Source organism: Heliangelus exortis, chromosome 2, assembly GCF_036169615.1.
Source record: "Heliangelus exortis chromosome 2, bHelExo1.hap1, whole genome shotgun sequence".
In the NCBI taxonomy this organism is placed as follows: Eukaryota; Metazoa; Chordata; class Aves; order Apodiformes; family Trochilidae; genus Heliangelus; species Heliangelus exortis.
Genome location: NC_092423.1, coordinates 3,798,334 through 3,824,046, shown reverse-complemented (window position 1 = coordinate 3,824,046; position 25,713 = coordinate 3,798,334). Strand labels below are relative to the sequence as shown.

The 25,713-nt window shown below is 43.7% G+C and overlaps 1 protein-coding gene across 3 annotated transcripts in view; it reads left to right on the top strand.

Moving 5' to 3' along the window:
• VIPR1 (vasoactive intestinal peptide receptor 1) overlaps positions 1-25,713 on the top strand; it is a 132,214-nt gene that overhangs the window by 65,399 nt on the left and 41,102 nt on the right. For all 3 annotated transcript variants that reach the window (XR_011724112.1, XM_071734586.1, XM_071734587.1), the window contains exon 3: positions 5,916-6,023. Coding sequence is in view for 2 of the 3 variants with exons in the window: in XM_071734586.1 (XP_071590687.1) it covers positions 5,916-6,023 (108 nt within the window). In the remaining variant the exon portion in view is untranslated. The remainder of the gene's footprint in view (positions 1-5,915; positions 6,024-25,713) is intronic.

Sequence of the window (25,713 nt, the reverse complement as noted above, 5' to 3'; positions counted from 1 at the left end):
AGCACAGCCAGTGCCTGAAGGAGCTCCAGGAAAGCTGGGGAGGGACTTTCTACAAAGCCATGGAGTGACAGAAAGAGAGGGAATGGCTGTAAACTAGAAGAAGGGAGATTTGAGGTTAGATTCTTAGAAATTCTTTCCTGCAAGAGTGGTGAGACACTGGCACAGGTTTCCCAGGGAGGCTGTGGATGACTCCTCCCTGGAAGTGTTCCAGGCCAGGTTGGATGGGGCTTGGAGCAACCTGGGCTGGTGGGAGGTGTCCCTTTCCATACAGGGGGTTTGAAAGAGATGAATTTTAAGGTCCCTTCCAGCCCAAACTGTTCTGTGATTCCATGAGAAGTTTGGTGCTCTGCTGGGACAAGAAAGTTGGGAACTGGTTGTAATGGGGCCAGACTGGGCAGAGCACAGGGGAGCACCCAGGTTGCTCTTCTGCACGAGCTTGTCCATGGGAGAATAAATGTCACCCACCAGCTATTTACACTTCTAGCTCCAGAAAGGCTGGAAACTTCCTGATGGAATCAAACTGGAATGAAGGTAATTTTCCATTCCAGGGACCCCATCCTTTGAGAGGACCCAGTGAGATCTCAGCTTGGTTTAATCAAACTCCTCCTTTGCCTTGCTGTAATCTCTGTGTGGGTAGCAAGAGGCACCTGGGCATCAAATGGGAACCTTTGCATCTGAGCATGGATTTAAAGAGCAAAATTCTTGTGTGTGAATGTTCTTCAGAAGAGAGCAGGAGTGACCCCAGAATTAAGGAGAATTTAGTGCAAATGAGAGATGTGCTGAAAGGTGTTGGGTTTTTTTCTAAATTGGGAGGTCAGCCTGGGTTAAGAGGGTATTTGGCACCAACCTGCTGCCTCATTCCTGTCCTCCCTCAGCCAAACCTCTTCACATCCCAGAGCTGTGCCAGAGCTCTGGAATTCATGTTTATTTATGAAGGAAAGTTATTCTCTGCTGCTTCCTAGATAAGCTTTGGCTGTATGTTTGCTGTAAGTGTAGATAGCACTCAAATAAATGGGTTTTGTGCTCAAGTCTGTCAGTTCTGCAAGCCACTGGGTGCCTGTGCCTCATGACAATTGACCTATTTTCTGTTTATTAACCTTTTAAATGGAGGGGAAATGAAGGCCTGGGCTTTGATTTATCTAAGGTGGAGACAGTGGAAAAGCTGACTGCTTTCTGCAGCTGCAGTGAGGTTTCCTAACCCACTGCATCCAGTTCTGTGTAAGTGGTCAAAATCTCTCAGAAGAAGACCTTCCAAAGCCCAGATAAGGCTGGTGCAACCCTTGGCTTGCACTTGGAGCACTTAGAGGAAAGCTGAGCTGCTGGAGGTCAAGATCTGAGCTCCAAGATGTGGCCAAACAGCTTCCAGCCCATTCCTTGAGAGAGGCTTCAGGAGCCTTCAAGAGGGAGAGAGGTGGCTGCAAGAAATTACCCTGATTGTGTGGCTTCCAGTGCAATGATGAGCACTTTGATCTGCTTATCTGAATGAGGTTGAGGCAGCTTCCTTTAAAGTGGTGAAGGATTTCTCCCTCCAGCCCCCTAAAAGAAGATCTTTGGCTCCAGGGAGCACTTCGTGATCTACCAGGCACCAGCAGGACAAAGATGGGTGTCTGGGGGTCACAGTTAAAATAATTGAAAAGGGGGGAAAAAAAATCCTCTCTGATGTGTATAAATATATATATATATTTATAATGACAAGAGTGTACCTGGTTGTGGGAAATGCTGCTGTTTTGAAAAAGTCACGTGCTGGTTTTCACTTGTGATCCTTTTCCCAGCCCTTGGCAATGTCTCAGCCTTGGCTTTCAGCATCAATGAAATGAGCAGAGCAGCTCTTTGGCTTGCAGGGTGGGTGTATTCATGGCTCATTTGCACCTGGTGCCTGGGGTAAGGATTGATAAATACCTTTGCATCCTCCCTGCAGATACTGAGTGCGAGGTAGAAAGCAACATTTCTAATTAATTAATGGGGAAGCACTTAGCAATCACCAAACGTGATTTAATCCAGCAAAACAAATTGGCATCTTTATTACATCCATGAAGGCCAAGTGATGCTGCAGGGAAGAGAGGAATTTCCCTTCTCCAAGGCAGATTGCAGCCTTCAGATAATTTTCTAAAGTATTGCTCTGTCACGCTGACCCAGTATTTCCTGCTGCCCATCTCATCCCAGAAGTTTGCCAACTTAACCATTTTGGAGAAAAAAAACCATCTCTGGAAGGCTATTTGATAGAAGTTGTCTGCATCCTGGTGTGGCTGGACAGGCACAAAGTTTTGCCTGCTGTTGGGATGGGATGAGTACAGGGCAAGCAGCAAGTGTTGGACTGCAACTGCAAAGCATCTTGCAGGTATCAACCTTTGAATTGTTCTGCTTCATTAAAATGAAACTACTGCTGCAGGCCCTCTTCTAACTATTAGAGAGGACCCTTCCAAAGAATGATTGATTCATATTCTGAACCTTAGAATCACAAAATGGTTTGGGTTGGAAGGCACCTTAAAGATCATTTTGTTCCAAACCCCTGCATGGGCAGGACACCTCCCACCAGCCCAGGTTGCTCCAAGCCCCATCCAACATGGTCTGGAACACTTCCAAGGATGTTCCAGCATCAACAACCTCCCCAGGCAACCCGGGCCAGTGTCTTACTACCCTCATAGTGAAGAATTTCTTCCTAATTTCTAAATCCACCCTCTTTCAGATTAAAACCATTACCCCTTGTCCTGAGCATCCTCCAGTGCCATGAATGACAAACCAGAGCTCTAATTTCCTTTCTCTGTTTTAGGTTTACACATCTAACTTGTCAATACATAAATTTAGGGATATGGATCTTGCCTTTAAAACCTGGGCAGTTCCAGGCAGAAATATTGGCAGCAGGTCTGTGGGGGAATAATGGTGTTGGAAGAGCTAATAGGAAGATACCAGGGATCTTTACAGATATTTATAAGATATAGATATATAAGATACAGATAATATTTAAAGTGCATCTTTCAAGGCCAGTCTTGTGTGTCTTTAGTGTATTTTAATCAAAGAGGGGTTTGTTTTTTTTTTTTTTTTATAAAAATGAATACCTAAAAGCTTTTTTAACACATCACAGGTGGTGTTGGGAAATGCTACGACAGGAAGAGATACAGGTGACACAAATTCTAAAAGTGCATAAAATAGGACATTTTAAAAAGCCATCTGATACTGTCACTTTGTATTTTATTTTGCATTATAACCTGTCCTGAGGTAATGGGTGCACTATAATGTATTGAGGTTGGTGGAAGAAAAGATTGTAGAACATGAAGATCCTGTCATTAAATAGTCTGTTTTCTGTGGGCAGAATATCTCATATCTTAATACTTTTGGAGCTGCTGGCTGTTTGGTGGCAGATAAGTGTGACAGTGTGGAGAGTGAGCTGGGCACCTGTTATTAGAAATCAGGGAACTGAATTTTAATTAATGCTACGGAGGAATATGCACAAAGGAGATGCTGTCAAGTGTTCCCTTCTTCATGCTCCAACAAACTCATCTCAGGATTTAATTTTAAAAGTTCTCTTAGCTCATGACACACCTGTAAAAATAACTTTGAAAGAGAGCTGAGGGTTCTTTTGCAGCTTCAAAACATTTTCATGCACCCTCCTTATTGATCTGAAGCCTCACGCTGCCTCAGCCTGAGCAGACTGATGATGGCACCAGGGGTAAAAGAGGATTTAAAGGAGGAATTCCAGCTCAGGATATAATTACAAACAAATGCAGCTTGGCAGTGGGTTTTGTAGCTCTCTTTGCTTCCATGTGAGAAGCATTTTCTCTAAGCTTCCTTCTTCATGTTCTAGTTTCTCTGGTGAGGGTGCTGTCCTTAATGGCAACTCAGGAGGCACCTCTGGGGAAGTGTTGGAATCTAAGGATTGAGTCCCCAACAGCAGAAGGACACAGAGCTCCTGGAAGGTGTCCAGAGCAGAGCCACTGAAATGCTCAGAGGGCTGAGCAGCTCCCTGGGAAGCCAGGCTGAGGGATTGGGGTTGTTCAGCCTGGAGAAGAGGAGGCTCCCAGGGGAGCTCAGAGCAACCTTCCAATATCTGAAGGGGCTCCAAGAAAGCTGGGGGAGGGCTTTGGACACGGGGGGGTAGGGAGAGGACAAGGGAAATGGGTTAAAACTTGGAGAGAAAGGGGAGATTGAGGTTGGAGATGAGGGAGAAATTGTTTAATTTGAGGGTGGTGAGACCCTGGCACAGGTTGCCCAAGGAATCTGTGGCATCCCTGGCAATGTCTCAGCCCAGGTTGGATGGGGCTTGGAGCAACCTGGGCTGGTGGGAGGTGTCCCTGCCCATGCAGGGGGGCTGGAACAAGGTCTTCAAGGTCCCTTCCAACCCAAAACATTCTATGATTCTGTGATTCTATCTTTGTAGCTTCAGAGAAAAGAGGGATTGTCTGCTAATAACAGCACAGGACAAAATCTGGAGAGCTCTGGGGTTAACACTGCCCTTGTTCAGGGCCAACATTATTGTAATTGCCACATAACCTCATTAGTCATTCCTTCATCTGGAAATCTTTAGAATAAGAGTTTTCTTTTCTTATCTTCTTTGAGAACTTTTGAGATTTAAGCTGGACATGAGGAAGAAATTCTTTAATTTGAGGGTGGTGAGACCCTGGTCCAGGTTGTCCAAGGAATCTGTGTCTGCTCCATCCCTGGAAATGTTGAAAGTTGGATGGGGCTTGGAGCAACCTGGGCTGGTGGGAGGTTGGAGCAGATGATCTTTAAGGTCCTTTCCAACCCAAACTATTCTATGATTCTAATGGGACATGGCAAGTCAAGAAGAGCAGAGGTGCTATGGAACAGGTGAGGTCTGTGACAACCTAACTCAGGAAGCAACTGAAGGGACTGTCTGCCATCCAAAATTAAAGGGAAAAGAAAAATGTTTCAAAATTCCTGTAGAAACTCTTAAAATACACATCGTGTTGAGGCAAAACCATGGCTGACTTTTAATTTTTTTTTTCTTTCAGTTCAGGTCTGCCAACTCCTTTTGGCTTCAGTGCTTATGTTGCATTATTCAACAGTGCAGCATCTAGGTGGTATTTGTAATGTCTTTTGAGAATGCAGAAATAAAAGGGCAAAATCAGAACAATGTGTTATAACTCTGTGGGCAGGACTTTTTTTTTTTTTTTCCTCCCAGAAAAGTTTATTCCATCTGGAAAATCTTAAGAAATTAATTTTAATTTTAGCAAAAAAATATATTCTCTCCCTGAAGTTAGCTATGCCTTCATTCCTGGTTTGGATTGTTACTCTTCTGTGGAGAACATATCCTGGTGACAGTTCTCAGTCTCAAGGAGGGTTTTGTGGGTTTTGGGTTTTCTTTAATCCTTTTTTAAGGGAAAAACTGCTTATAGAGAAGGGATTTGTCCCTTGATCCCTTCGCTGTCATCAGTGTCCCCTTCATGCTGAGCACATCCCCTGCTCAATCATCTCAATTCAAGGGGAAGGAAAACCTGGTGAGAGGAGTTTGGGGGAAGCAGAGAAGAGGAGCAAAGCTCACATTGTTCCCACCAGGTGTTTTAATGCAACAGGGAGAGATAAGGGCAAGGAAGGGAGATGTTTAATTATGTTTAATTAGGTATTTCTGCCTTTGCCATCTAAGAAAAGGCACTGCTCTCTGTGAACTCTGATCCAAGCAGTTCTTGCACCATTCTGCTGTGCTTTCTGTACTGATTTCTGCAAAACTACACACACCACCAGTGCCAAAGCTCAGGGGCTGGGATAGCTGAAATCTACATGGCTAAAGAAAATTATTTTGGTGCCTTTCCTTCCAAAAAGTGCCTGCACCAAGGTGCCAGCCCCCCCAAACTTTTGCACAGCTGCCTTGCCCTGCTTCCTCTGCTCCATCCAGCAAATACCATTTGTGCTTTTCCTACCAGCTGCTTTTCCTACCAGTTCTTTTCCTTTTTCCCCAGGTTGCAGAAGGCAATGGGATAACATCACATGCTGGCCTGAAGCAGAAGTGGGAGAAGTCGTGGTCCGGCCATGCCCGAAGTATTTCAGGTTCCTCACCACTTTTTTGGGTAAGCAAAACCATCCAACTCCTCACACCTGAAATGGTTTTATGGCTTCACCCCCTGTGGGGTTTCACATCATAACACAGGGGAAGCTTCTTGGGATCATCAGAGGGAGAAACAAGCTCTTTGCACAGGTTAAAGGAGGTTTCCAAGCTATTCAGGAATGCCCAAAGCATTGGGGTGTCCTCCCTGACCTTCTTGAACTACCCTGGATCATAAGGAATGCAAAAAGGGCTCCTGGTGAGATCCAATAATATGGATGCTGTGCAGTGAGAATTAAATCAATTTCTGTACTAGGATGTTCCTTGTACAAAATGAACAGTTTAGCACTGAAATTCATTCAGTCTCTGGCAGAAAACAAGCAAGGTGGAACCTCAGACAGGGGAGCGTTCTTCTGCCAAAAGGACAAATTTGGCCCAAAAATGAACCTGCCAATTAATGGGCAGGGAAGGTTAATGGAGAAAATAGCTTAACCTCACTGTTCAGGGTGTTCTGGGAAGCATTTATTTAAAACTCAGGTCTCAGCAACAACTGGACTCCCCGTCTCCTGGTAGTTTATAGTAATTACTTACTAATTTTTATTCTAATAGCCCTGCAGAGCTGCACTGAGAATTAAGCTTTTTCTGCCATGGAGATTATTCACTGAGCTGATAGGTTTCCACTTTTACAGCTTTACCATCCAAACAGACATGATAAATTATGAATGGGAGGAAGGACACAATATTTTTATTGTTTAATAAACCAAAGCACTGCACTGATTAACCAGCACATGCTTATTACCTCACCAAGGCCACACCAAAAGTCTTTATGGAAGACATGGAAAAGAAATTCAAAATTCCCAGAGTCCTACCCTAGCTCTGTAACCTCCTGGTTTCCAAAACTTCCCAGCCTTTTATCACCACTGTGTCAACCCTGAGGGGAAGCAGACAGGAGCTGCTGTAATATCATAGCTTGCAGGACAAGCCCCCTTCTTGTTGGTCCAGCCACATGGAATAGTTGTCCAGTGATGATGTTTTGTGCCCACTCCTCTCCTGAACACATTTGCTCACTGAGTTTGAAGCCCAGCAGAGTTGGTTAAACTTAAAGAAAGGAGAAAAAAAAAAACAAAACACCTTTTCAAGAAGTTTTTCTGGTATTTCATCCCACCACAACAGAGCAATGAGGAAAGTGTATATATATATTTATGATATACGCATCCAAATTATATATATGTTCATATATAATGTGTTAAATATGTGATCATAGACATGTGTCTTGTTGTGGCTGTGTTGAATTTAAGCTAATGAGGGTGGGATGCCTTTGCTGGTGTGCTAGGAGAGGCTTATGAGACTCAACAAATTTGCCCATTTAGGGGCATCTGCTGCTCTTTGGGATGTCCTGGAACATCTCAGCTGGTCTCCAGGTTTGCCTGAAGAAAGGTGCAGTTCTTCCATAGCTCATCTCAAAAGACCTATGCTTAGGCAAGTGAATCTTTCTTATTCTGAGAGAAGTCCAACCTCTACCAAGAGCAGTCAGGGCATCACTTGGGCTCTCTGTGCACTTATTTCAAGGGACCAAGCCAAGAAAGAGCCACAAACACAACCCACGACCCTTCCTTAGAGGTGTTGTAGTGTGCATTTGTGCTGTTCTGTGAGCAGTCAGCTCAGCAAACAGCAGCAGCAATGGGCAGCAGCCTTCTAGCAAGTTTTCCCATGGCTTTGGATGAGTTCCCTCTGGATAAATGTAGTTTTCTGCATCTGACTCTCACCCAAGGACTGCAGAGCTGCCTGGTTTGGTCAGGGACAGCCAGGGCATGGTTATCTCCTCATAAATTGGCCATTTAATGAGATCAGATGAATAGAAAATACCTCTTTCTCTTCATTTATTATGGTGAATCCCAGAGTAATTTGCTTTGTTGGAGAAAGGGGATTTGGGACTCTTAATTTCTGCAGTACCTGCTGCAGGTGTGTCTGGAGGATGTGGGTGTTTGGGACCCCAGGAACACCAAGAGGAGAACAACAAGTGCAGTCAGTATGTAGGAACCTGAACAACACTTCAGATGTTGTTTTGCTGGGCTGATAAATTTTCTGTTGAGTGCAATAGAAATGCAGGCACTGAGCTCACAGGATACTGAGGGGTCCATTCAGGTTCATACACAGAAGCATCCAGAACCACCTGAGATACCCAGGGGGAGGAAGAATCTAAGAAATCCATGAGGATGCCTCAGCTGGCACCAGGATACCTGTATTTAGGGAGCAGATTTTTGACCTGCAGTGGCATTCATATCAACTGCTTTTAGAGTTTTCCAGATGCAAACCTCTCTCTGACTTTGCTTTACAGTCAGTGGGGAGGAACAGGCTCTTCAGCTGAATTTTAGACTTCAGCTTCAGCATGAATACCCTCAATAAACCACACTCTTCACTCCATTTACAATCAAATTATTTTAGAGCAGCTCAGGCAGATGTGAGTTCCTTACAATCCAGGTGAACCCCTCCTCTCTAGAGCATCCCTGCTGGTATCCCCTTCTGTTAACAGAGAAACTGATGCAGTTTTCCAAGCAGAAACAACAGCTTTGGTGTTCTTTGTGCAATCATATAAAAATTTGGAAAGCAGATAGGGTCTTATATAAAGGGAGGATAAGATTGTCTCTTGTGTTGTAGGATTAGATGCAAAATTAATGCCATCAAGGGTTGTGAAGCAGCTCTGCCTTTGTAGCAGTGAGTATCATCCAAGAGCTTTCAAGGAAATCAATCATTTGGTTAATGTTTATGTCTTACTCTTTGATCCCTTTGCAGGAACATGAAAGCTTGCACCAAAGCTGTAAGCAAGCTAAAAATTTTTTATATTTATAGCAGGAAAAAGGTGAAGTACTGGAACACAAAGAGTTAATGTGTTTTTCTTGCCTAATGGAAAATACAGTCTTCAAATGACTAATATTCTGACTCGTGGTAAATAAAGAATAAAATACCTCATGGCATTTAGAAACCTGAAAATGCCTAGCATAGTCCTGATGTCATTTGACATTAGATTTTATGCCATTCACAAATCCACAAAAAATTCTATTATTTCCTGACATTTGTCAGTACCATGTGAAGGAGATAGATCAAAATATTGTTGCCACCTTTCATTAAACTACATTGCTTACTATCCTTGGCCAGAGTGTTAAATACATACAAGATGACATTTTTAATAAGGATTTGTTGCCTGCAGGCTTTCTAAAAGCAAGTTGTCTGTTGTGCATAAGTTAAATAATAAAAATTATCACTGACAGTTTCTAAGCTTCAACTGTAAGATTAATTTATTTAAAGGGGGCAGGGTGAATAAAATTGCTCTGGAATCATAGAATAATTTGAGGTGAAAGGGACCTCCAAAGATCACCCAGTCCAAGCCCTGCAGTATCAGGGACACCCTCACCCAGATCAGGGTGCTCAGAGCCTCCTCAAGCCTCACCTTGAACATCTCCAGGGATGAGGCCTCAACCACCTTCCTGGGCAACCTGGGCCATTTTTCCACTCCCCTCATGGGAAAGAACTTTTTCCTAACATCCAGTCTAAATCTTCTCTAATTTCAAACCATTGCCCCCCCTCCCATCACTCCAGGCCCTTGCACACAGTCCCTCTCCATCCCTCCTGTAGGTCCCCTTCAGATCCTCTGAGTTTTTAACTTGCCAAACTCCTTTTTTTTTTCTTCGTCTGCTGCAAATTTACTTCTGCTCTCCTTTCCCCTCCCTCATGAGTACGTTTTACTTCTCTTTCCTTCTCCACTTCCTTTCCATGTGCTTTGTGGACCTACTGACCCCAAGGACTTCAATTCATCACCAAATCATGGAATATTCCTAGTTTTTAAGCCACCTGCAGCAGAGCCGTGTGGATCCTTTCCTTCTCCAGGCAGGTGGTACCACATCTGGAGTGACCCAGGCAGGACCCTTTGTGGAGCCAAGCACACCCCTTTGTGCAGGTGCTTGCATAGATCAACTCAAAATCCTTCCATGTTGGTTATGTGAGAGGGATTTTTCCCTCTCTACTCTACTTTTGAGAGACTCCACCTGGAATTCTGCATCCAGTTCTGGAGCCTCCAGCACAGGAAGGACCCGGAGCTATTGGAGCGGGTCCAGAGGAGGCCATAAAGATGATCAGAGGGCTGGAGAACCTCTGCTCTGGAGCCAGGCTGAGAGAATTGGGGTTGCTCAGCCTGGAGAAGAGAAGGTGTAAATTCCCAGAGAGCTATAGTGGCATGCAAGGAAGCAGTCGGAATCTTCTGTGGAAATTTGCCTGATATATCACAGATTGTGAAAATACCACTTTGATTCCTCACTTGAAGCATTTCTTAAGTTTCTGTATGTCTTCTGGAATTCCTCATCCTTGAATTCCTCATCATTCCTCACTCACACCTTGTACCAGTCAAGTCCATGAGCCAGCTTTGCTATGTGGATGGCTTCTGGGACAAACTGGGAGCTACTGGATTAGGGGCTGGACATGTTCTTCCAGAGTACAAGAGGGTAGGAGATGATTTCCCTCATCCTGCGGTGGTTTTCAGTTATTTTGCCACTGCTTTTTAGTCTCTTTGTTGCATGTGGCTGACAAAGATCAATTGAATGGATGGAAGAGAGAGATACTGGTAAGTAACATGAGAAAAGACAAGGAAGGTCATGGCTTAGTGACACTTTTATTTAGTAACACTGATGATGAAGATGTTGCAAGTGAAATTAAGGAGAGAAAAGAGTAATTTTAGCCAATCTTCAACAAAAGCAGAATGTGCAAACTGCCATGGGATGAATCCCAGGAGAAACTGGAAGAACATTCCAGTGGGATTTATGTGGGAAGTAAAGACTAACTTTGGAGATGTATTTAATCTGGAGCTTTTAATATGATGAGATTAAGGATCTGGGGCATCTTCTGGGCTGCTGCTTCATGTTTTTCTGCTGGACCCACTACATTTCTTGTGCAGTGAACCAGAGGTACAGAGAGGGAGACCAGACTGAGAGCCAGAAGGGTGAGGGACTCAGTTCTTCACCTGGCCACTGAATATTCAGACATGCTTTGTGAATTCTGAGCTATAAAGGCAAGTTAAAACTGCAAGTTTTGGTCTTTGGGTGACTCTTCCAGCAAATTTATGTCCCCAGGTTTGAATGTCATTGCTAGGTATGCTGACTGTCTCTCTGTCTCAGGACATTTCCTGGCTTCAAGCTGTTGATCTTTGTTCTGGAAAGGAGAACAAATCCTATGTGTTGAGAAGCAAATCCCCCAAGTCTCATCTGACTTTGGATCTCCATGGAATTAATGCTTTTTCTGGCTGCCTGGAGTCTTTGCATGAACACGAAGCTGTCTGTGCTTATTCTTGGCAGCTTTTAGGTGTGCCCAGAGTTTTGATTTCCATGGTCTCATTCAAAAGGTTTTGTGCAGTTCTTCAGGTAAGAATTAGGGTGTGATGAGAGTCACGTAACCAGACTCCAAAAACTGGCAGTTGTATTGATTGTCACCTCCAAGGTACATATTTGTTCTAAGTGTTCAGCTTTGCAGTGTTTTCTCTTAAACAGGACTTTTTGAAATGAAAAAAAGGCATTTGTCAGCACTCATTCAGTGAGCTTTTCTTCTTCTGGGTGCTGAGTGGGTCCAGGCTGCCTGAGAAACATTTTGTGATCTGGTCAAGGGATATATAAATCCCTCAATTTAAACAAGAGCTTAAGTAATCAAGATGAGTTTTCCACTGATTTCAGTCTTGCTGCTGTCTACGTGGTAGTCAGGGGCAGTATCACCTAATGTTAGCCCCATAAAAGCTTAACATTAAACCTGGTCAGCTGTGTGGGTTTTCTCCTGCAGTAAACCAGGAGGCACATCCCAACTGTTCCCAAGGTGTTTCCCCAGGGTTGGAATCAGCCTGTCATTCCTCTGCTGTTCATGGAGGGAAATCCATGGGGTAATTCAGAACAGATGCTCAGGATATCAGCTGTAGATGAAGCAAATGTGTTCATCAGCAGACACACAGATTGTCAGAGGTATCTAAATCACTTGTGTGTTTCGTGTCATTGCAAGTTTTAGGTGAATACTGTTTTATATCTAAAGAAAGTGGAAATTAATTCTTCTCCGGCTTTACAATTTTTTAAACATGGAGTAACTCGAGTTTCTACCAGCATTCAGAATCTGCCACCCTTAATTAAAGGCAAATTTCAAATCATTAAGTAAGCCCTTTTCTGCATAAGGAGAGCCCCAAGATTTACTTGAGGAATCGTGGATCATACTATGTTATCGTGGATGTTTTAAATCATAATCCATCATTAAGATTATTTTTTGTGTGTGTCTTCTATCATTTTGAATTTGCACACTCATACTCTGCTGACATTTTCATTTGAATTTAAAAGGTATCTTCTTCTCTGCAGCACAAATATAAATCAGGGGCTTTTTTGTTGTCATTTGTCATTCTCTTCTTTGATATTATGCCCAAAGTTATTTTCATTACTATTTGATCCTATCTGTACTTCCACACAAAATATGGTCCATGCCATTCCTGGCCTCTGCCTGGTGGCCTTTTGGCAAATTCAGTGGATGCTTTAAATCATCATTAAGATTATTTTTTTGTCTGTCTTCTATTATTTTGAATTTGCACACTCATACTCTGCTGGCACATAGCATTTTCATTTGAATTTAAAAGGTATCTTCTTCTCTGCAGTACTTTTCAACTGAACAAATATAAATCAGGGGCTTTTTTGTTGTCATTTGTCATTCTCTTCTTTAATATTGTGCCCAAAGTTATTTTCACTCCTGTTTGATCTTATCTGCACTTCCACACAAAATATGGTCCATGCCATTCCTGGCCTCTGCCTGGTAGCCTTTTGGCAAATTCCGTGGATGTTTTAAATCATAATCCATCATTAAGATTATTTTTTTGTCTGTCTTCTATTATTTTGAATTTGCACACTCATACTCTGCTGGCAGGTAGTGTTTTCATTTGAGTTTAAAAGGTATCTTCTTCTCTGCAGTACTTTTCAATTGAACAAATATAAATCAGGGGCTTTTTTGTTGTCATTTTTCATTCTCGTCTTTGATATTGTGCCCAAGGTTATTTTCACTACTGTTTGATCTTATCTACAGCTCAATTGTTGTGAGCACTTACACACAAAACATGGTCCATGTCATTCCTGGCCTCTGCCTGGTGGCCTTTTGGCAAATTCAGTATGTTGGACAGCAAACAGCAAAAGATTCTATTTTTTTTTTTTTCCAGTTGTTTTTTCCTGAATCATCTGTGGATAGATTTGGAAATGACACCTTCACTCCATATCTTCACTTTGAAATCCTTGGACTAATCTAATCCTCTGTAGCATCACCTAACTTCGTTAGGACAGGGGTGATCAAGTCAAATTCATTTGGTGATCAAGGCGAGGAGGTTGATGAGGCCTTCTACAGGCAGCTGAAAGCAGCCTCGCAACTTCAGTCCCTAGTCCTCATGGGAGATTTTAACTACCCCGATATCTGCTGGTTGACTCACACATCCAGCTTTTCACAGTCTAGGAGGTTCCTCCAGTGCATTGATGATAACTTCTTAATGCAAATGGTGGACAAGCCGACTAGAAGAGGAGCGCTGCTGGATCTTGTACTAACCAACAAGGAGGGCCTTGTTGAAGCAGTGGCGGTCAATGGCAGCCTTGGCTGCAGTGATCATGAGATGGTAGAGTTCAGGATCCTGTGTGGAAGGAACAGAATACCCAGTAGGACCAGAACCCTGGACTTCCACAGGGCAAACTTTGGCCTCCTCAATCGACTGTTAAGAGAAATCCCATGGGACAAGGTGTTAGAAGATAAAGGGGCTCAAGATAGCTGGTCAATATTCAAGAACCACTATTTGCAAGCACAGGATCAGAGCATCCCTATGGTTAGGAAATCTAGTAAGGGAGCTAGGAGACCAGCATGGTTAAAAAAGGAACTGCTGGGAAAACTTAAGTGGAAAAGGAAAATCTACAGATCATGGAAGGGGGGGCTGGTCACTTGGGAGGAATATAGGACTGTTGTCAGAGGATGTAGGGAGGCAATTAGGAAAGCTAAGGCCTCCTTGGAACTTAACCTTGCAAGTCGGGTTAAGGATAATAGAAAGGGCTTTTTCAAATACATAGCCAGCAAAACTAACACTAGAGGCAATATTGGCCCACTAAGGAATGAGCTGGGAGCCCTGGTGACAGAGGATATAAAGAAGGCAGAGGTGCTGAACGCCTTCTTTGCCTCTGTCTTTACTCCTGCAGGGTTTCCGCATGAGCCCCAGATTCATTTAACCCCAGAAGTAGTCAAGATAGATGAAGAGTTTGACATAGTAGATGAGGATTGGGTTAGGGATCAGCTGAGTAATCTGGACATCCATAAGTCGATGGGTCCAGATGGAATGCATCCAAGGGTGCTGAGGGAGCTGGCGGAGGTCATTGCTAGGCCACTCTCCATCATCTTCAATAAGTCATGGGTAACAGGAGAGGTGCCTGAGGACTGGAGGATAGCAAATGTCACTCCAGTCTACAAGAAGGGCAAGAAGGAGGACCCGGGTAACTATAGACCGGTCAGCCTCACCTCCATCCCTGGAAAGGTGATGGAACAACTTGTTCTTGTCACTATCTCCAGGCATATCAAGGACATGGGGGTCATCAAGAGCAGTCAGCATGGTTTTATCAAGGGTAAATCATGTTTGACTAACCTCATAGCCTTCTATGAGGAAATTACTAGGTGGATAGATGATGGAAGAGCGGTAGATGTGGTTTATCTTGATTTCAGTAAAGCATTTGACACCGTCTCTCACAGCATCCTTGTAGATAAGTTGATCAAGTATGGGTTTGGTGATCAGGTAGTGAGGTGGGTCAGGAACTGGTTGAAAGGAAGGAGTCAGAGAGTTGTAGTCAATGGGGCAGAATCTGGTTGGAGGGGCGTGACTAGTGGAGTCCCTCAGGGGTCGGTACTGGGACCGGTGTTGTTCAATATCTTCATCAACGACTTGGATGAGGGTATAGAATGTACCCTCAGCAAGTTTGCTGATGACACTAAGCTGGGAGGAGTGGCTGACACACCAGAAGGCTGTGCTGCCATTCAGAGAGACTTAGACAGGCTGGAGAGTTGGGCAGGGAGGAACAAGATGAAATTCAACAAGGGGAAGTGTAGAGTTTTGCATTTGGGGAAGAACAACACGATGTCCCAGTATAGGTTGGGGGCTGACCTGCTGGAGAGCAGTGTAGGTGAAAGAGACCTGGGGGTCCTGGTAGACAAGAGGATGACCATGAGCCAGCAATGTGCCCTTGTGGCCAAGAAGGCCAATGGCATCCTGGGGTGCATTAGAAAGGGTGTGGTTAGTAGGTCAAGAGAGGTTCTCCTCCCCCTCTATTCTGCATTGGTGAGGCCACACCTGGAGTATTGTGTCCAGTTCTGGGCCCCTCAGTTCAAGAAGGACAGGGAAGTGCTTGAAAGAGTCCAGCGCAGAGCTACTGAGATGATTAAGGGAGTGGAGCATCTCCCTTATGAGGAAAGGCTGAGGGAGCTGGGTCTCTTTAGTTTGGAGAAAAGGAGACTGAGGGGTGACCTCATCAATGTTTTCAAATATGTAAGGGGTGAGTGTCAGGGAGATGGAGCTAGGCTTTTCTCTATGGTGACCAGTGATAGGACAAGGGGTAATGGGTGTAAGTTGGAGCATAGGAGGTTCAAGTTGAATATCAGAAAAAATTTTTTTACTGTAAGGGTGACAGAGCCCTGGAACAGGCTGCCCAGGGGGGTTGTGGAGTCTCCTTCACTGGAGACATTCAAAACCCGCCTGGACACGTTCCTAGGCGATGTACTCTAGGGGGCCCTGCTCTGGCAGGGGGGGTTGGACTAGATGATCTTTCGAGGTCCCTTCCAACCCCTAGGATTCTATGATTCTATGATTCTATGATTCTATGATTCTATGGTGGGAAGAGCTCCCCAGGAAACACTGTAAGAAAAAGCCTTTCCTTGAGACAAGAGGTTAAACAGATTTCTGCAGGTAATTTCTCTGATCCCCCCTGCAAGCTGGCAGGGTCCTCACATGCTCCAAATCAAGCCCTCCAAACACATCTGAGTTCCCTGTAGGCTCAGGATAAGTCTTGGAGAACATTGTGGCTTTCAGAGAGTCCTCATGATTGGAAAAGACCTCTAAGATGGTCCAACCATCCAGCCAGGAGAAGAAAAAATAATAAAAATAAACCCCACCACACCCTTTAGAACATGTCCTGAAGTCCCACGTCTACACCTCATTTGAATACTTCCAGGGATGGTGACTCCACCACCTCCCTGGGCAGCTCTTTCCAGCCAGAAATAATCAAATGAAATTGGTAAATAGGTCATGGATAGGGACTCCAGGGAGCTGCTGTTCTGCTTTTTTTTTTTTTTTTTTTTTTGCTAGTTAAACATAGGGATGAAACTCCTTCCCCTAAGTTGTGAGCACCTAATGTTGAGCATCTAATCTAAACTTGTCTGATTTCTTGATTTCTCCTTCCAGCATTTCCAGGACATGGGTTATGCCATGGAATTGCTTAGAAAGGGATGAGATGACCTTTGGATGTCTGATTTGGCCTTTACAGAGAACCCAAATCTGCTTTGGAGCAGACTCCCTACATCTCCATGCCTCAAGTTGGGTGGGATGGATCCCAGCATTTTGGTCAAGCAAAGGAGATCTCTAACAAGTAGATGAAAACCAAACAAAAATGCAGAATCTCATTCATCTCCTCCCCCACACAAAATGATTCATATTTACTTGCAAAACATCTTAATCTCTCTTGAGCCAACATTCTTTTTCCTCTTTTTTTTCTTTTTTTTCCCCTCCTTTTGTCTATATTGCTGTTGAAACTGGAATGAAAACTTAATAAAATGAGGGGAAAGGGATGATCAGATGTCAGCAGCCAGCAGGAGAAATTATCAGTACCATCAAGAACCCAAAAATGAACCAGACTCACTATTTTTTTACTAAAATGCTCATTTAAAAGGAAACAAAGCAAGTTGAGCACATCTTTTATGGAGGTTTGGTCACTGAAAGCCCTTGCCCTGCTCAGGGGCTCAGTCCAAGTGTGCTTTGGTGTCACAAAGGCAGAATTACATGGAATTCAGCCAGTTATTTTGCAGAGCCCCCCCTGGAGTCACAGGAAAGGGGACAAGTCCCACTTCTGCTCCTGGTGGTCTTCAGGGCAGCCTCCAACCCTGTTTTGATGTTCATTTGTCTCATTTTTCATGGGCAAAAGAAGGTCCAAGGCAGAAAACAGTGCTGGAAAACCCCTTTCTATGGATCATTGTTAATTTTGCAGTCATATTTAAGAATTCCCCTCTCAGCTTAGCCAGCTCCAGCAATGTCTATGGGTGTAAGTGACAAAATAGGTGGCTTTTTCTTTATTTTTAAGATACATGACTTATTGGGAGTTTGGTTTTGCTTTAGACCTCTGAGGTTGGCTTGCACAATGCATGTGCCCCCCTCCTCTGAAGGACTGGACTTGTTTATTTTTGGTGTTGCTGGTTTTTTGTTGTTTGGGTTTTTAAAAGAATTTCCTGATATTACAATAATTCCAGTATCAAAAGGTGTAATGAAAAATTTGTCCTAGGGCTTGTCAGCTTTGCTTGGAGTGTGAGAAAACCAACAGAGTTTGCAAAAGGTGTCTAATTAAAGGGAACGTGTTGTGAAGAAGGGGGAATTATCTGTATTTATTAAGGATTGAGACCTCTGCCCTGAGGAATTAACATGCAGGAAAGGGAAAGAAAAATAAGGAAATATGGAGGTTTTCCCAAAATCCAAGGGGCAGAAATTCGTGGCACTGGAGATGTAATAACTGCAGGGAAAATAATGAGAAAAAATGGACTCAACTGCACTAGGGGAGGTTCAGATTGGATATTAGGGAAAAATTGTTTAAGGAAAGAGTGGTGAGGCATTGGAAAAGGTTCTAGAGGGAAGTGGTGGAGTCACCATCCCAGAAGGTGTTCAAAAATGTGTGGATGTAGCATTTGGGGACATGGTTGAGTTGGCTGGTGGTGCTGGGTTGAGAGTTGGACATGATGAACTTTGAGTTTTTTTCCAACCTTAGTGATTCTGTGATTCTAAAAAAGAAGAAATGAAGAAACTGAGGGCTGTGTCTGTCACTGACACCATGCCACAGGTGCTGTTATGACATGAAATGGACTCAAGGATCTTAAAGATCTTTTCCAACCCGGGTGATTCTGTGAAATTGTGAAAGACTGAAAATACAAAATGGCATCAAATGCTAAGCAGAAATTGACTGAAAGAATAATCTTGTGAGACCATGACTGAGGCAGATAAAGCAAGTTTGGGGAATGTTTTCTCATGACTTACAAGTTGTTCCCAGGTTTAAGCAAGCTGTAGCTATCTAATGGTCTCAGGTGTTTCCCAGTAACAGTGGAACAGATCAATAATAAAAATGGAGCTAGAGATATTCCAGTGGGCTCAGCAGCATCTCAAGAAAAATAAATTATAAGAATTGCTATTGCTTTAATAGCTTCTGCTTGAAAAAAATCAATTTCTGACCACAGAATATGATGTCAGAGAAGAGGGATAGATTGCTACCCAAAGCAGACCTTCCCCTCTCCTTTAGAAGCTATTACAGAAAAGGACAAGAGGGAGACAAAAGTGAACACCCCTTGGCAATGACTGACCTTATAGCTCTTGGTATGAATTCAGGCTCCCATTAAAAGCCAATGAGAGGTTTTCTTCCACTAAGATCAAAAAGCTAAAACCTCACCCATGACACAAACTTTCAGGCATGTTTCTGAGCCTGAAGGGTGTATTTGAAACAGATGAGAGGCCAAAAAAGAAATTAAGGAAGATAAAAGCCCTAAGAGTTGGACAACAAATTGCTTGGAATACAATTATCTCTCTGAATTTATCTGGTTCACCTGTTCAGTCTTTAACTCCTACCCAGATCAAACACATTTTATAAAGAAAATCACAGAATCACAGAATGGTTTGGGTTGGAAGGGACCTTAAAGATCATCTGGTTCCAAACCCCCTGCCACGGGCAGGGACACCTCCCACCAGCCCAGGTTGCTCCAAGCCCCATCCAACCTGGGCTGGAACATTTCCAGGGATGGGGCAGCCACAGCTTCTCTGGACAACCTGTTCCAGTGTCTCATCACCCTTATAGAGAAGAATTTCTTCCTAATATGTCATCTAAATCGACCCTAAATGTCCTGGTTTTCTATTTGTTCCACAAACTCCTCGCTTCCAATAAGCCATGAATAAATCATGACATTTCTCTACCAGGCCCTTTACTGGTTGGCACAACCCAACCTGCAAAGTCATTTTGATTCATTGCTCTTCCACGTCATTTCCAAATACATTTATAGATCAGGAAATTGAATTAGTTTTGCTAAAAAAAAAAAGGTATGCAGGTGTTTGTTCCTGTTCCAGAAAGGCTGCCTAAATTAATAAATTTTGTGTGCAGTGTTTTGATGTAGAACATCCCTCCAGTTTTCCCAAGGAACGGTGATGAAAATAAATATTCACTGCAGAGCAATTTGTTCCTTTGTGCTGGGCTGTGAGGATTCTGGAGGCAGAGGAAGAAGAACTTGGAGTCAGCCCTTGGGGTATTGGTGTGGGCAGCAGAGGGACCAAGGTCAAAGCCAAAAGAACTCCTGGAAGGTGCAGCTGAGCAGGATGCTCAGGAGAGAGTGGAAGGTTCATGTCCAAAGGAGAACAGGAAAACTATCAGTGGAACAGTGGATGAATAAAGCTATGGACAGATTAGTGCTCCTTCATCTCAAAAAATGTGGAAAGGTGTAAGCCAGAGGTAAATGCTCCTGTAAAAACATCCTGAGTGTTGTGGAGAAAGTATGTGAGGCATGTTGGTTTCATGGCAGATGGGAGAAGGGCCTCTAAACAAAACTGTCCCTCAGCAGGTCTAAAATAAGTGTTTGGAAGTTTGTTTTCATATAAATTCTAAAGAAATGGTAGGGCTGATAGACCTGGAAGGTATAAGTGAAAGCCAGAAGTATAAAGAGCCATCAGAATTATTAGAAAGGGGTAAGAAAAGTTCAGAGGAGAGGAATAAGATATATTCACTGGTTAGGTGTGTGGAACACTGGCTCATATTCAACCTCCATCTGAGGGAGGAGAGGAGAGGAGAGGAGAGGAGAGGAGAGGAGAGGAGAGGAGAGGAGAGGAGAGGAGAGGAGAGGAGAGGAGAGGAGAGGAGAGGAGAGGAGAGGAGAGGAGAGGAGAGGAGAGGAGAGGAGAGGAGAGGAGAGGAGAGGAGAGGAGAGGAGAGGAGAGGAGAGGAGAGGAGAGGAGAGGAGAGGAGAGGAGAGGAGAGGAGAGGAGAGGAGAGGAGACTTCCACATCACCAGGATGTACCATCTGCAAAGCCTTAAAGTCATTTAGCTGCTTAATCTGCTCTGCTTCCTAGGAAGATTGAGTTCTTCACTGGGATAAAGACAAAAAGTGTCCTTGCCTCCTGGTCAGTAGCAGCACTGTCAGTTTGTTATTTGTCAATACAACTACAAAAAGTTAAGAGTGGTGTGGGAGAGGATGAGGAGAATGCTTGAGTCAGAAGATAGAGTTAAAATAGTAGAATTTGAATATCCCAAAACTGTCTTAAAACCAGGAAGACTTAAAGATTTCCATCATAAGGTTACAGGTTTGGGGTTTTCAAATTTTGCTGGGTTTGTGTTGGTTTATTTTAGTGCTAAAAGCAAACATGTGGCGTTTTAACCAAATACTATGTCAGAATTTAACCAATTGTACTTGTTTTCCACAAGAGGAACATCCTTCCTTCTGTCTTTGCTGCCCAGAGCAACTTCTGAATCTTACTGCAAATGAGAAAAAGCAGCTTAGGATTGGTGTGAGCCACACACCTGACCTTGTACAACCCCCCCAGCTAATCAGAAGGAAAGATGGGGGCATTTGGCTAATTGCTGACAACCATCAATTCCATTTCCATAAGAGACATGCCATTAAATTGGGCAGATTAGGAAATGAGAGAGGGCTTTGTGAACTCTAAAGAAGCATTTGCTTAAAGCAGGAGCAGCTGCTGGGCCAGATGGCCAAGTCTTGTCCTGCAGCAGACATGATGCTAGAGAGATGCAAAAGGTTTGGAGGAAGTGCAGTTTATCCTCCTGCTTTGTGTACATGATCAGTAATCACCCTGGCACACTGTGGGCAGGTTTTTGAGGAATAGAGGGGGCAAGAGCTGTGTTTTATGAGACCCACATATATTATACATACATATATACCTACAGTTTCATAGAATCACAGGCTGGTTTGGGTTAGAAAGAACCTAAAAGATCATCTAGTTCCAACCTTCCTCCATGGGCAGGGACACCTCCCACTAGACCAGCTTACTCCAAGCTCCATCCAACCTGGTCTTGAACACTTCCAAGGATGGACCCTCCACAGTTTTCTGGGAAACCTGGGCCAGGGTCTCATCACCCTCACAGCAAAGAGTTCTTCCAAATACATCATCTAGATCAACCCTCTTCTAGCTTAAAACCATTCCCCCCTTTCCCTATCACTCCATGCCCTGTAAAAAGTCCCTCCCCAGCTTTCTTGGGGCCCCTTCAGATACTGGAAGGTGCTCTAAGGGCTTCCCAAAGTCTTCTCCAGGCTGAGCAACTCTCAGGCTGTCTTTGTAGGAAAAGTACTGCTCTGATCATCTTCCTCATCTCTGGAATTGCTCTAGGTTTAATCATAGAATCATAGAATGTTTTGGGTTGGAAGGGACCTTAAAGGTCACCTAAATATTATCATCTTACTACATTTGAGCCTTTAAACTGTGGTAGAATTTCCCCAAAACTTCTTGTTCAGGTGTGTGGCTTCAGCCCTTGCCTTTCAGCAGTGCATTCATAGAATCATAGAATCTTAGGGGTTGGAAGGGGCCTGGAAAGATCATCTAGTCCAACCCCCCTGCCAGAGCAGGGCCCCCTAGAGTACATCCCCTAGGAACGTGTCCAGGTGGGTTTTGAATGTCTCCAGTGAAGGAGACTCCACAACCCCCCTGGGCAGCCTGTTCCAGGGCTCCGTCACCCTTACAGTAAAAAAATTTTTTCTGATATTCAACTTGAACCTCCTATGCTCCAATTTACACCCATTACCCCTTGTCCTATCACTGGTCACCACTGAGAAAAGCCTAACTCCATCTCCCTGACACTCACCCCTTACATATTTGAAAACATTGATGAGGTCACCCCTCAGTCTCCTTTTCTCCAAACTAAAGAGCCCCAGCTCCCTCAGCCTTTCCTCATAAGGGAGATGTTCCACTCCCTTAATCATCTCAGTAGCTCTGCGCTGGACTCTTTCAAGCACTTCCCTGTCCTTCTTGAACTGAGGGGCCCAGAACTGGACACAATACTCCAGGTGTGGCCTCACCAATGCAGAATAGAGTTGAATAGAATAGAATTGAGTGTCAGAAACACTGATATAAATGAGCCAAAGGTCTGGCCTCATATTTACACTTGTAAATCCCTCTGTGAGCAGTGACTTTTATACCTCAGACACTTTTGGAAAGCTGACTGCCTACTTTCCCATCCTGAGTCTCCAGCAGTAACTCTGGTTTCTTTAGCCTCTATAAGCATTGCCATTATATTTACCACCTCTAGAGAACTAACTTTATTCCTCTCTTTCATTTCTGTAGTTATTTTGCTCCTTTTTGTACCTCCAGCACCTCCTCCTTGGCAGGGAGCCTTATGGGAAGGTCATCACCATATTCTCTTGAAAACCTCATCTTTAAACTCCTTTGTCTGGGAGGAGAGCTGTGAAAGAGCTGGGGAGCTGAGATCACTCTCATTGTGTCTCTGATGCTTTGCTCTGGACTCAGAAAAAGTCTGAGAGAGCCACAAAAAGAGAGGTTTCAGTTGATTAGCACCACAAAGAAAAGAGTTTAGCCTCACCTCCTCTTTTGGCCAGAGTTCCTGTGGATGGGCTGGGGAGCACCATATCACTGCAGCATCAGTAGCAGCATCTCCTAAAGAGAAGGCTCAGGGGTGTTCTTATTGCCTTCTACCTGAAGGGAAGGTGGAGAGAGGCTGGTGTTGGGATCTTTTTCCCAAGTAACTACTGAGAGGACAAGAGGAATGGTTTTAAGTTGTGCCATGAGAGGTTTCATGGGAAATTAAATGGGAAATTTTCAGGAAACTTGTGAACTATTATATGTGATACCATTTCCAAGGCTACAAGCTCTGTCTTTTCTGATAATGCCATTTATGTTTTGCAGCTTTAATGTAATTTAAAAATTGGTGCATCGTTCTGGGGAGAACTTGTGTCACACACAGGAGTGAGAAACACAAATTAATGAGAAATGGTTCTGGGAAACAGTATATAAAGCTTCTTGTGCTTTGACCACTTTACCTTCCCACTGGCAGATCAGAATTTATTACCAAAATCTTACTATTGGTGGGTGAGACCCAGGGAGATCACAGGAATCTGCAGTTTCACTGGAAGTCTGTGGCAGAGCTGGAGTTTGACCTTGTGATGTAAAAATCTTAGTTTCATACTCAGTTTGCTACCTGAAAGACTCAGAGTAAGAACTAAGCCTGTGAAGCACTGTTCCACATATATGTTAATTTTAAAGAAATTAAATTAATATTTAAAATACATTAATAAGAAATAATAGAGTAGAATTTCAGTACAGAAACTTATCTGCAATTAGAAAATAGCAGGAATTAGAAATGTTTGCTCTAAGGAGACAGCATCCATCACTTGAACCAAAACTGTGGTGTGGTAAAACTCTAAATCTTCTAACCTTGTACTTTTTGCACCCCCCCAGACATCTAGTACAGAACATCAGAGTAATTAGGAAGGTTTTTTGTTTCCCTCTGTGTGTGTGAATTTGCACATCAAAAAGTGACATGGGCAGTAAAAGGGGGTAAAAAAAAATTTTCTGTGAATTTCTTGATGAATTTCTGAAAAGCAGGAACATTTTTATTATTTTTATTTAATCCCAGTGATTCTGTATCACTGTGCTTCCCTCTGCCTCAGTTTCCACTCTTCTAAAGCATCAAGGCACCTTTGGAAATTATTTTAAGAGCTGTGGGAGGAATTACAAAAGAATCAAACAGGTGCAAGGAAGTGCTCTTAAAAAGAAGAAATAGGAGATTGATGAGGAAATTAAGGTGAAAGAAGCACCTCTGAGTTCACTGGGAACAAGAAGCAAAGAATGAAAAGCCCTCTGAACACTAAAGGGAACCCCAAACAGAGGGGAGGAGCCTTGAGCAAGAAATAGGAAGCAGAAAAGTTCAGATAATGGGATCCATTGTGATGAAAAAGAAATAACAAAAATTACATAAGACGTGGGGGAAAAAAAAAAATTAAAAATTAAAATTTACTGAACAGTCATGTCCTTGATTTGTTTGCACAAGATCTTTTATGATCCTTGATATGAACCCTGGTGAAAAGAAATGCAGTGACCCTGCAGAAGAAGCCTGGGGAGCAGATCCCCACCAACCTGTGCTGAAGTTAACTTCTTTTAGAGCAAAAGCACCAGAAACTGTGTGTCTAGGTCTGTTGTAAAGGCAAATTACGGGGCAAGTTTTAAGTTTTAAAACCCACCTGTTGCAAGGATTGGAGAAATAAATTAAACTAGGGGATAAGCAGCCTCTGATTTCAGTGCAAGGCAGGTGAGGAAGAAGTTCAGCTGACTCAACCTTCAGCAATTCCTGCAAGTGATGCTTGAATATTTCCATGACTCATATCTGCATCATTGATCTGCTCCTGTTTGCAGGATTTGTGTTATTCCTGTGGGCACAGAACCCCATTGTTGGAAATGTTTGCAAAGCTCTCTGGTTTCCCTGGTGTAATCTTCAGTTTAGAAACACGATGTCCCAGTATAGGTTGGGGGCTGACCTGCTGGAGAGCAGTGTAGGTGAAAGAGACCTGGGGGTCCTGGTAGACAAGAAGATGACCATGAGCCAGCAATGTGCCCTTGTGGCCAAGAAGGCCAATGGCATCCTGGGGTGCATTAGAAAGGGTGTGGTTAGTAGGTCAAGAGAGGTTCTCCTCCCCCTCTATTCTGCATTGGTGAGGCCACACCTGGAGTATTGTGTCCAGTTCTGGGCCCCTCAGTTCAAGAAGGACAGGGAAGTGCTTGAAAGAGTCCAGCGCAGAGCTACTGAGATGATTAAGGGAGTGGAACATCTCCCTTATGAGGAAAGGCTGAGGGAGCTGGGTCTCTTTAGTTTGGAGAAAAGGAGACTGAGAGGTGACCTCATCAATGTTTTCAAATATGTAAGGGGTGAGTGTCAGGGAGATGGAGTTAGGCTTTTCTCAGTGGTGACCAGTGATAGGACAAGGGGTAATGGGTGTAAATTGGAGCATAGGAGGTTCAAGTTGAATATCAGAAAAAATTTTTTTACTGTAAGGGTGACGGAGCCCTGGAACAGGCTGCCCAGGGGGGTTGTGGAGTCTCCTTCACTGGAGACATTCAAAACCCACCTGGACACGTTCCTAGGGGATGTACTCTAGGGGGCCCTGCTCTGGCAGGGGGGGTTGGACTAGATGATCTTTCGAGGTCCCTTCCAACCCCTAGGATTCTATGATTCTATGATTCTCCTGGTTGTTCATGCTGGTTCATGGCATCAGCTTTGCAGACAGGGGTGGCAGGTTTGGTGTGCTGAGTGACACCAAAAGAAAGGCCATCTTCAAACCTTCAAGGATGTGGTTTGTGTGAGCTGGAGAATGTAGGGACTGGAGAAAAGGTCTTAGGAGGAGAGGCTGAAGGAGCTGGAACTTCATCCTTGAGAAGAGGAGGTTGAGG